The sequence below is a fragment of the Takifugu flavidus genome, chromosome 9 (assembly GCF_003711565.1).
Source record: "Takifugu flavidus isolate HTHZ2018 chromosome 9, ASM371156v2, whole genome shotgun sequence".
NCBI lineage: Eukaryota > Metazoa > Chordata > Actinopteri > Tetraodontiformes > Tetraodontidae > Takifugu > Takifugu flavidus.
In genome coordinates this window covers 4,542,175-4,554,718 of record NC_079528.1, presented here as the reverse complement: position 1 = coordinate 4,554,718, position 12,544 = coordinate 4,542,175, and the positions used below count along the sequence as shown (strand labels likewise).

The following is a 12,544-nucleotide window of genomic DNA, read 5'->3' as shown; positions in this document are numbered from 1 at the left end:
AGTGGTGGTAGTAGTAGGAGTAGAAGTAGTGGTGGTAGTAGTAGGAGTAGTGGTAGTAGTAGGAGTAGTAGTAGTAGTAGTGGTGGTGGTAGTAGTAGTAGTAGTAGTAGTAGTGGTGGTGGTAGTAGTAGTAGTAGTAGGAGTGGTGGTAGTAGTAGGAATAGTAGTAGTAGTGGTGGTAGTAGTAGGAATAGTAGTAGTAGTGGTGGTAGTAGTAGGAGTAGTGGTGGTAGTAGTAGTAGAGTAGCAGTAGTGGTGGTAGTAGTAGTAGTAGTAGTGTGGTAGTAGTAGGAATAGTAGCAGTAGTGGTGGTAGTAGTAGTAGTAGTAGTGGTGGTAGTAGTAGGAATAGTAGCAGTAGTGGTGGTAGTAGTAGTAGGAGTAGTGGTAGTAGGAGGAGTAGTAGCAGTAGTGGTGGTAGTAGTAGGAGTAGTAGTAGTAGTAGTGGTGGTAGTAGTAGTAGTGGTGGTGCTAGTACTAGTAGAAATGCATCATCAAAGACAGCACATCAACAACCATCAGAGCTAAACCACGACCCTCAACACCAACCTTAACTTTAAACAGCCCTTTGCAGTTGTGAGAACCAGCCAGAATGTCCTCACTGCTGATTTAGATTCTGGTCCTTCCTCACTACGTAGTGTATACAAGAACACACACTATGTAGTGTATACAAGAACACACACTATGTACTGTATACAAGAACACACACTATGTAGTGTATACAAGAACACACACTATGTAGTGTATACAAGAACACACACATGTCTCCGTTACTGCTGAAGAAGAACAAAAATCACTCAAATACTGAAACGTTCACGTACATTTCCAATCTTACCATTCCAATCTTACCATTCCAATCTTACCATTCCAATCTTACCATTCCAATCTTATGGGCCGCTTGTGCGTCTAAGAAACGGCACAGCTTTTTTTGTCAGGGGCGTCCTGCGACGCGACGTGTTTACCGATGAGATCGTTGTCGGCAGAATCCGGAGACCTGACCTTTCACAGTTGGACAAGCGGGAACCATGTAAACACTGGATTTGCATGCTCGTGTTTCTAGGCGAATATCGCAGGAAGCCGACACTCTCGGGCTCTGATGTGACATGCTATTGATTTCAACGAGCATGAAAGTGAGACCATCAAAGCATTAAAGGTTACTGTCGATGTAAATAAGATGCCATCGTGCCTCTGAATGTCTCTTCCCCCCCCCTCGCTTTTTCTCTCCTTTTTTAATAACCTTTGCATGATTCAACAGGTCAGTCCCAAGGATCTAATCCCCTCATACCTCCACTCATGTCTAATTTATCCTCTTTCCTTTTATCAGATGTAGTCATTACACCCGCCTCCCCATTAGGCTCTTCCAACACCAGCTGGGTCCTGAATGCTTAAGAAGCAGAAAGTTTCCCCCACACATATTAATATTTCAGCCACAGAGAGGCAGAATAAATTGACAGTAAAATTGACATCAAATCTGGCTTTTAATTTTAAGAGTGGAATGATGTACAGTCTGTAGGGGAGATGATGGAGAGGCGTAGGGAGACAGAAGGTCACGACCCCTGCGCCAGTGTAATACCATTCACGGCGTGTGATGAATGGGAAATGCAGCCTCTCGCTAGTTTTTGTAATATATATATGAAGAGGCTGCCGGTGCTTTTCTGCTCTTCACTTAAAATGGCTTCCTATGCTTTTAAACCAGATCCCTTCATTTAAATCTCAGCACCAAAATCAGTCGAAGGCGGAGCTTTAACGGCACAACGGCTCCCTGACCTCCTCCCGTATTACATTAATTACACTTCAGAAAGGAAGGGGAGGGGACTTGGAGTAACTGTACACAGTTGGCACCTCTGGTAATAAGAAAGGGGGGGGGGGGGGGCACGTGTGTGTGTGTGTGGGGGGGGGGGGGGGTAGTGACAAAGATGGATCTGCGAGTTTCACTTTGGTACACTGTTGAGTTTCATCGGGGGTGTTGGGCTGATTAATCTGGACAGACTCCAAAAGTCTCCACGCTGTTGTCACACCAAACCATCCCGCTCGGAACAACTTTAATTATTTTCAGCGTTTGAAATGAACCTTGAATCCTTGAATCAGACCTTGGCTGGAGTCCACACGGAGGCCTTTGCTGCCTCAGTGAGAGCTGTTAAACCTGGGCAAGAGGCTGTGGGTGCCAGTCCTGCTCACATACGGTGAAAAACCCAGTAGTTTGCCTGGCATGGATGGTGTTACCGGCTGAGAAAGAGAACCTGGGGGGTTCCAGCTCAGCATGGAGCGCTGCCCAGAGGACCACAACTGTTAAGCCCCTCAGAGAGCCGCGGCGTCGGGTTAAAAAGTCCTTCCGGGTGACTCAGCGTCGACACCTCATGCCAGACGAAGAGAAAAGAAATCGAGCTCGCTGGTGATTCCTGTGACAACCTGGATTAAAAGAATAGCAGGGCTCATTTTGAGAGCAGCATTCACCACCAAGACAGGTTTTTAGAGATGTAACAAGAGCCGCCGCTTTCATGCGGGGCTGCGGGCGGCTGCAGTGTCGTCTGTTTTCTAACTTTCACACAGTGTGGTGCCACTACACTTTATTCCTTCATCTCTCTATCCCGCCTCCCTCCTCCACGATTGGACGCTTCCAGTCCTTCGGCAGATTTGGTGTAATTTGGTCCTCGGGGGCCGTTGGCAGTAGGTGTGGGGATAAAAAGAGGCAGGGACGGCAGGATTGTGAGGAAAGCAGGCTTAGTGTGTGGCCTCGGATGGAGGGCCAGCGAGCAGAAAAAGCATTAAATAAACATTAATGCAACTGGGTTACAGGAGATGGCTTTTTGGGGCCCCGCTGCACTTTAATAACTCTCTCATGCACACAGGTAAACAAACCAGGTAATTTATCCCCATGTCAAAAGGCCATTGTGAAGACTTGCTGCCTTTTTTTGGTCCCTAAATGGCTCCATCTCTGGGATGTTATTATGCTCTTAAATGGAGTTTGACTCCGCACATCTTGTAAATCTGACTCAGACGTGATTGTGATGACGATGGCGTTTAAGTAAGTGGCCTGAGCCGCAGCTCACTCACACTCAGCGCCCTTGTTGAGGCACGTCAACCAGAGAATGTGACTGATTAAATACCAACAACAAGTGACAAGGCCAATTAGGGTCGATTCAACGGGAGATTTCAGGGAGCGAATTTCCGATTAGTCAGAAAAACAATGTGTGTTTTGTTGGGAACAAAATGTCACGAATAATTAGGAGCAGAATAGAATAAAGTCGTGACTTCTCGGCCTGAGCTGAAGCTCCATAAGAAAGATATCAGCACATATGGTTCGTGTGTTTGTCTTCTTGCTTTTCCCAAACTTTTACTCTACTTTCATGACTGTATCTTCAATCCTTTAACCCTCCACCTTCCTGTTTATGTGTTGTTGTTTACTGTCGATATTTAAAGGTAGACATACTGCTTCCCTGATGGTTTGCGAGACCAGAAGAGTATTTTCCAAATGAAATGAAACATGAATTTAGCTGTTAGCTTCATGCGAAATCCGTGTAAAAGAATGAATAAACAGTTCTGATTACTGGATTTGCGAGATTAAATATTCTCATCATTGGCAGAGCCCAAGCGCTTCGCTCTGGCATGCACAAGTGCAGCCATCCAGCCTCGGAGCAGTCCTGCACTGCGTTGGTGAGGTTCAGAGAACAGGAAGTGCAGGCAGTAGCGCATCTCGGTGGACAGCTGTAGGAGGAGGGCAGAGACTGACAAACAGTGCTGGGACGACCAGAGGCTGTGTGATGCTTTACCTTGAGACCCGTCACCTCTGCTCCCTGCTCCGCTCAGAGCCCCAGTGATGCACATTCCAGACAGCAGAGAGCCAAAAGTTCACTCTGAGTAGGAGAGAAGAAAAGGACCCATTGTTTGAGTGAGAGGATTTAATGGAGTGCATTTCAAGGGGAAATGTAGAAAGAGAATTATAAAGAGGATGCGTTTGAAAAAGACGGGGCTGGACTGGAGGAGGAGAAACATAAAACAGAGAGAGACGCAATCCACAACCTGGAAGTGGACATTCGCGTACACGCCCTTATCATGGAGCAACTTTAAACCCACCGGTGTTGTCTTGATTTGATCACTTTACACATTAGTGCAGATCTGGTGTCTCGTACAGTCTGGTAGTCTTCTAAATATGATGTGGCCCCGCCCTGGAAATAAGCCTTAATGATCTGTTACCACCACAGATCAGCAGGCGTAAATCCACAGGAGCTGGTTTTAACACTGTGTGTGTGTGTGTGTGTGTGTGTGGTGTGTGTGTGTGTGTGTGCGTGCGTGTGTGTGTGTGTGTGTTTTCTTGTACTTGCTGCATACTGAGCACCAAAATCCTCATTCTACTACCAAAGTGAGGACATATTTGAGAAGAGAGGACGTTTTGGCTGGTCCTCACTAATGAAGAGGGCTGATTAAGGTTGTAAAGTACATTTTGAGGGTTAAGACTTTTAGTTTCAAGGTTGAGGTTAGAACTGGGTTTAGATCAGGGGCTTAGATGGGGTGGCGAGGGTAAGGAGCTGGGTGGTGCATTATGCCTAGGAAAGTCCTCACAAAGGTATAAGTACAAGGGTGTGTGCGTGTGTGTGTGTTCTGTTCCTTCTGCATCTGTTATGTGTGTTTGATGAAGCCTGCACCGTCCCGGCTGCTGCAGGATCAAGTGTGTCAGGCTCCATCAATATGACACGACTTTGATGTGGAAATACAAGGAGCCAAAGCAGAGGCAGCCGCAGACCAGCCACCAGCGTGTGTGTGTGTGTGTGTGTGTGTGTGTAAGAGGGGAAGAGAGACCTGCCTCAACCAGCACTTTTCCGGGCTTCCCTTCACTAACATGACTGACTGGAGGCAGCAGTCCTGGCTCGAACAGGTCCTGAGATATGCAGTGCTGCGCTGTATCCAGGTTTGAATCGTCCTGGCTGTTATTGATAGATTAGCATGTTTCAACAACACCTTACCCTTCAACATCAACACTCTGCAGCTCCTGAGCTTGAATTGCTTCAGTAAACACATGCTGTCATTCACCGTGTCTTTATTTATTGTTGCTGGGATGACATTTTTAGAATAGAGCAGCTATAACTCTGCTGCTGCAGAGCTCTTTGAGACTTTGGTTGTTGAAGATCTTTGCGGAGAGAAGCTTCACTTTCGCGCTGCATCTGTCTGTGAGGGCCTCTGAGTTTTCACACACACGGGGACCGAGGGGGGGTGAGCAAAAGGAAAGATGAAGGCGATCTGACAGAAGCAGGCAGGATAAATCGGGGCCGGGCAGATGGAGACGAGGAAGTTCAGAAGTGGCGGGCCTGTGGGTGGGCGTGCTGCTAACCCGAACCACGCAGCACCAGCATGCAGAGCGATAATCTGGGCTACACCGCGGTGGCTTTTAATCTCCAAATGCGCACATGTACACATGGTATGTGCCAGTGTTTTCCTCACGTAGACATGGAAGAGTTACCCTGGGAAAGCCCAGCAGACCTCGGATGGTAGATCACAGTGAGGAGAACAAGAGATTTCACACTGTAATGGCAGACCGCTGACACAGAACAATGTCTTTATAACACTTTAGCCCTGACAGTCACAGGCCACATGCAGCAAAGCAGCCTCTCTCCGTTGCCAAGGCGACTGCACGCGATCGCTAATTGCCTTAAAACTCAAACTCACGATGCGGCGAACAAGGAGCAAAACATGAAAAAGTCAATGATGTGTTTCTTTAGTAGCGGTTGCCTGTGCTGGATGTTCATTCACCTGTTTGATGCGCCGTCACTGCCTTCAGAGCTGTTGTGAAGAGGGAAATGATGCTAATCGCAGCAGACGACGTCTTCCTACGCTGCACATTTAACAGAGGTCTTCCTCTCCCTGCTCCTGGAAAATGAACAGTTGACCTCTGACATCTTGCAAACAATTAGTACAATTAGTGAAATTCCCAACACGGCAGCTGAGAATTATTTCATAGAGATAAGATCTTCAAAATTCTGATCCTGATTAATCTGTGACCTGTTTGAGATGGATGATTCCCCCCCCCACACACACGCACACACGTTTGAAGATTTCTATTTTTCTATTTTTAAACACGCATCGGCGCCTGCTCGTGTTTGGCCCCGTGGCTCCGCCCTGAGCCGAACCGTAGCGCCCAGGTGTTGGAGTGCCGTGTGAATGGGGTCAGTCGCCGCTGTGAGGATGCTTAACTGATGTTGGCTGTCAATATCCATTCACCGGGAGAAAAGTGCTCTGCCTGTTCAGTAAATTACCCGGTGCGATGTGAGCTGTCAGGTTCAAAACAACCTGACCCTGCCGTTGTTTGAGAAACAATAGAACAATGATGACAATCAGCATTCCCAGCAGCCATCTGCGGCGTGCTGCCGACTATAACCCCCCCTTTCCTTTGCAGCAGGGCTGCAGCTATTAACTCACCGACCACTGGCTCAGACGCCAGTTGTGCAGGTTATTGTAATGGCACAGTAGATTATCTCTGACCCTCTTTATCCACTGTTTTCTCCTCCTCTGACCTTGGCGAAGAGTTTGTTTCCTGTCAATCCTCTTTCTTTAAGTTATGCTCTTTGTGTGTGTGTTTGAAATGCTGTGCACACGACCTCCTTTTTCCTTGACTCTGTTCTCCTCACGGCTTCTGCAAGCATTCCCGGGAGCAGTATGAAAAGCTGGCCATGATGCACAAGAACATGCAGAAGCTCTACGAAGGCCTCGGCAATTTCTTTGCCTTTGACCCGCACTCGGTCAGCATGGAGGACTTCTTTGGAGATCTGGCCAACTTCCGCGTCCTCTTCCTGGTGAGTACATGATGGTTGCACAAGGGAGCGCCTGGTTTTGCTCCACTTACACGAGCAGCAGCCGCCACCCACACCTACATTATTTTACACGTACATTCGTTCGCTAACACACATTTGGTGTCATCGAGCAGCCGGCGTGTGTTAGCGAGTGAGGCAGAAGGTCCAGGACGAGGGTGAAAACATGCTTGAGAATGACAGTGTTACAATCACAGCCGTTACTGACGCCACGGGCCCCACACGCAGGGATTTTCTGCCTTTGCCTTCTAATTTTTGCCTACTTTTCCAAAGCGAACACAGCGAATCAGTCAGCAGCTGACAGAAACTTTTGCTTTGTGAGAGTTCACAGCTTCTCCTCACCACTTTGGTCAGCACGGACATGCTAGAATGGGCCATCTGCTTTGTGAAATCCTCCATATGTCATCTTTTTTTGAAAAACAATTTAAAAAAAAATACTGTGAATATAGAAACTTCATATTTGGAACCAATTATTATTTTTTATTTATTTATTTTTATTAGCAGCATCTTGGCCGATGAGTAGGACAACATTCTGTTAGCCATAGTTAAAAAGTTATATTTAGCTACTATCTCCTGGCTGCAAAAATAGCTATGAAAACATTTTGAAAGCACAAAAGTGATGCTGCGGGTCTGAGGCCTGGCACCTCTGGGTCCCTCCCAGCTTCATTATACGTACGACAAGCTGCGAACCTGCTCAAGAGGCCGTACTTTGCTGATCAATTATTCAGTGGGACAGTAATAATTGAGGGAATTTAACCCTCTGAGACACAGAGGGCAGCCTAGACTAGGCCCAACATATTGTCATACAGGCCAGTGACAGGAATTGAAGGTTTTGCCCTTAAGGGAACCCCTGCAGGGTTTGGAACCCAGAACCTTCTTATTGTCGGACGAGTCCTCCTGCAAACACAAACACACGCCACGTTGCTCTCTAGTATATCAAACTTTATCTTATTCTAACAGCTCCTTAATTTATTTATTCTAACAGGTCCTTAATTTATTTCACAAAAGGCCTGAAGAAGTAAAAGTTATGAAACAGATTAGAATATATAAATCAGAAAGCACAGATGCTCCAGAACAGGAAATGTTAAATATTGGCGTCTCGCTGATAAAAGCAGCACAGCCAAGCTTCTTAACCTTTTCAGCATAGCTTCATTAGCGCATGTGTGTGTGTGTGTGTGTGTGTGTGTGGTATCATAGGGCACTGCTGGGTTTTGCTGGAGGTAATGAGTTGAGAGAGAAGGGAAAGATTTCAATTCCTAAAGTAGAGAGAGAAAAAAGCAGAATTTTCCTGAGCCAAAACTAAAGTTATAGTTGAATTTTTAATTTTTTGACTGTAATTATGTTAACGAGAAGTGTTGTTTTGTTTGTATAGTGGAAGAAAAGCAGGGATTCAGAGTGAAGGACTTGCGTCTGGTTTGGGCTGTAAGGAAAATGCTAAACCTCCTGTTTACTGTAAAGGAAATATGTGTTTTTAGGAGAGCTTAATAAATCGCATGATCATTATTCATGCTAAAGCTGAGCAATGAAGGCTAAATGTTCAACGGATGCTCAGTGGTCACCATCTCTGCTCTCCGTTAACGCCAGCCATTAACCCCTCTTCCTCCTCCCAACCGTCCAGATCCGGCCTTTCATTCCCGCTGATCAAAGTGCGCCAGCGCGCAACACAAAAGTCCCTCAAGGATTCCATAGTTGCATATCTCTAAAAGAAGCATCCACCCAAGAAACTAAATTATTCTCTCAAGCAAATAGCTGCGCGTGAATATTTTATCAGCGATTTAAACACTCCTGCTATGAATAAGAGAGGCGAAGTGAGTGGTATAAAGTGTTGTGGACGGGTTGAAATGTGGGGCTGGTTATGAGTTAATGTATTCATATAAAAACAGTCCTTTAATCACAACATTCTTCAGATATTATTTATAGATTTTTGGCTGTAACGTTTGCTGACAGCAACGCTAATCCCGCCTCCTTGCAGAGCACAAGGAATCAGCGGCTGTTTCCGCTCCGGTCCTCTTTTCTCCTTTAGAACCAGGGCCCGCCATCCTTCACGGCCTCCTCCTCAGCTTTTCTTGTCAGGGGAGGATTTGCCAGCAGATAACCGCGAGTTATTTATCTCTGACAAAGTCGGCCCGCATTAGCCGCCGCTGATTTGGTCCACATGGCAGACCTAATAAACGTCACGAGGGCTGAGCGGCTGATGATTCCAGAGGAGAGCCTCGCAGTGAACGTCTTGATCTGCCCACCGCTCTGACTTCAGATTCCAAACGCTGAGTTGTTTGTCGCAGACGAAGCGTCTTCGCTAACCTCGCTCTGTTGCTCCAGCCCGTGTAATGCATTCACAGCACAAAGCGTCCGCAGTATTAAAGAATTCCATCGCAACAGCCGCCCCAAATTGCTTTTACTAAAAAGCAAGAGCTTAATGCATCCGACCGACCGACGGCGTTTCAGTAAAGCTCCGACAGACAGTCCTCACAGAACTGAATGTAACTGATAAGAGAATCCATTAACTCCATTTTCCTTCTGTTTCATTCCTCCTCTCCTCCACTTCCGCCCTCCCTCTTTCCCTTTTTATTCCCTCTGGCCAGTGAATTTTTATTTCAGCACATGGAGTCAGCATTCGAGGAGCCCAATTTGTTAATTTATTGCGGCTGCCGCATTCTGAAATCGAGTGTGAGTGAAATGCAATCGTGGGGTGTGCATGTGTAATCCTGACCAGGAGCACGAGGGATGAGGGCTTTTTTTCTTTTTCCTCCCATTAATGAGTTATCAAAGCACAGCAGATGGGATGGGATGAGCAGCACTCCCTGCTAATTGAGTGACTTTCTGAGTCCAAAAGACCCAGGCCGGGTTGATGATGATGATGATGATGATGATGAGGATGATGAGGATGATGATGGTGATTTGTGGGTGCTTTCTTGAGACCATCCATGTCCCCAATGGGCTGATTTAACCACTATCTGGCAGCAATTCTCATAAATCCGATTGTCGTGACACAGTCTGTGTGTGTACACACGCAGAAGCACTTTGGCTCACGCAAGTGTGTTTTCACACGGAGTCACGTGACGTTTTAGAAGCGTAAGATTCGATTCGCGTGACTACATGTCGTACGATTTTTGGAGACTATTCAAGTGATCAGGTAAAGACATTATTGTGATGTGATTTCAAATAACCGCAGTTTACGAGACATCAGATTAAGACATCTGTGTGTTGGCGCATGTGTACCGGTGAAGCTGGTCGATTCTGGTCTGTTACATCTGTGCAGGTGTGTTAACTTCCCCATCAGGGGCGTCGAACGCTAAGAACGAGTCGTACGGTACCTCAATACCTGCTGATGTAATCTGAAATCATTCTGATAAACGAATCATGTAATTTATAATCCAGTTTATACCGATGAGTCAGTTGAGAACAGATGACAACCCTGAATTATGGTTTTCCTGAAAACCTGATGATATATTTATCTAATTACACTAGTTTTTTGGCCATGTAAAAGTCTCATTATTGTCTTGAACCCCGTTTTCAGCCCTTTACCACCAGGGCGTATCTATTGATGATGGCTCATAAACAGGTGTGATGCCTTCTGCAGCCCCGGTAACGTTGAAATGGGAGGAAGCGGCGACGCCCCCTTCGAGGCCGCTGGTGCAGCCGACCACGTGGAAACAATCTGGCCAGACCAGCAAACATGTATGCGTGGAAGGAGAGGGATGCTGCGGCGCTGCGTTGTGCTGTGTGCAGGGTCGGAGAAGAACTGGGAACAGATTTCATGAATTATTGAGAGGACAGACTTGGAGAGGGGAAATGCAGCCTGGCCTTTGTTGCTAAATTGTACCTGCGGGTGAGAAAGCATTTAGTTCTCCAGCCAGGTACAGATAGGAGATTATTTATCACATTCGCCGTCGTCAACACAACAGCGGTGATGAGTTTTGTCTCATGCTCCGCGCGCCCGGAGCGGAGATGTTCTGCCGCTGTAGTCTTGTACCAGGTCCACCTGGTATTACGGCGCTTTCATGCAAAAACGCTCCTGTTGTTTTGTCTCCCCGAGAAGGCTTGAAATTTGCATAACTCCCTGAGAAATATGTATGTAGCACCTGCACCACGGTTTCCTCTTCACACCGGAGGGGACGAGGGCGCCGAGCCAGTCACAGACGTGGCCCGTGGACCGCAGGCTTGGAATGTTTTATTTACAGGCAGGTACAGCTGAGCCTGTTGAGGATGATCTGTCGTGTGAGATCATCAGAGGAGAAACTGAGGGAGGTCGTTCCAGGTTCTTCCACACTTCTGCTGCAGCCTGTCTTATTAGATCATCTCCCTCGCCTGCGTTTTGACCTTCTTTTCACTTATGTGCTGCTATCCTAAACATTTGCCCTGCCTTGTTGTTGGGGTTGGGGTTGAGGTTGTGTTGCCACGATCGATGCAGAGGCAGATTAGAGCCCTCGTCCATGTGCAGAGTAAGGCTCAGTCCTGCCTTTTTTCAGCTCCAGCGCCCCGTTTTTTTGGACTTTAATAGGAACTCATGTCGACTCATTAAGGTCCAGGTGAGCTCGCTGGAGACCCTCAGCAGAACCTTGCCTGAGGTGCACCCGACCATGCGTCACAGGACTGTGGGTGGTTCTGCTGTCTCCCTGTCCACCATCGGGTTGTTCCATATCCTGTTGGATGTTTGTGCAGTTTGAGCGAGGACGCACACACACACACACACACACACGTATCGCAGTATTATGACAACACAATTGTGAGTCTTTAATTTAGGTTCCCTAATTTATTCAGCCTAAATTGTTATTCATTTCATTAAGTAAGCTATGTATAGAAGTTTTCCATTTAAAATGGAATTGTTAAGTTTATTCTGTTGTTACATTTTATATTTTACATTATATTTGACATGAAATAAAAGTTTTATATTCAAATCCAAATTCCTTGGGTTTTTAAGGGGTTTTGTTCTTTGCCATATAGTGAAAACAAGTCAAATTTACTTTTTAAACCCCTTTTTTTAACTGTCTGTTTATCTAGTCACTGAGTTCTGACTGCAGCTGAAACATTCTAGTGTCTGCTGGTCGAAGCAGCGCTTGCCAACTATATTGTACATTTTCCACATTATTAACCTCAATAAAAGGATCAAAGGGTCTCCAGATTGCTCTCATTTGCATCAACGACAAAGCTCTGACGCTCTCCACTGATTAGAAGTGCTCCATCTTAAAAATATCGTTAGTTCTTCCTCTGTTGCCCACAATTTTCGAGAATAAAAAGGAGACCCGATACAACCAGGTGGAGTATGAGGACAACAGAAGGAAGACTTTAGGTAAAACAGGGATCTCTGACTACATATGTGTTGCTATGGTAATTAGTGGCGTTTGATTAGAGCACATAATTGTTGCGTAACCATGTTTGCAGCCAGGACTGTTTGTTTAAAATAAGTTTTGCCAGCAGTTGAGTTGCAATCTGCATAATTTATCCTCCGGCTGATGCGTTCGCAGCCACGTAGAGCTCTTCACCATCAAAAGGACCAGAAGTCAATGTTCTTCACGCCGCTCAGTCGTGCACGCCGCCGCTTTCGTCCTCTCTAATTCGGCACGGTGGCAGAGTTGGCGTGGCCGTCTAACCGACCTCGGCAGGGAGATCAAAGCAGGTTGATTTCTGAGTGTTCATTGAATTGTCAGCGGTGACAAAGCAAAACACGCCTGCGTCCATCATCATCATCATCATCATCATCATCATCATCATCATCATCCTGGGTGGAGACGGTGACAACAGGCC

General features: G+C 46.4%; 1 protein-coding gene across 3 annotated transcripts in view; it reads left to right on the top strand.

The window, feature by feature from the left end:
- Positions 1–12,544, top strand: part of LOC130530796 (protein diaphanous homolog 2-like) — a 74,951-nt gene that overhangs the window by 19,356 nt on the left and 43,051 nt on the right. For all 3 annotated transcript variants that reach the window (XM_057042271.1, XM_057042270.1, XM_057042269.1), the window contains exon 3: positions 6,620–6,784. In XM_057042271.1, the coding sequence (XP_056898251.1) occupies positions 6,620–6,784 (165 nt within the window). The remainder of the gene's footprint in view (positions 1–6,619; positions 6,785–12,544) is intronic.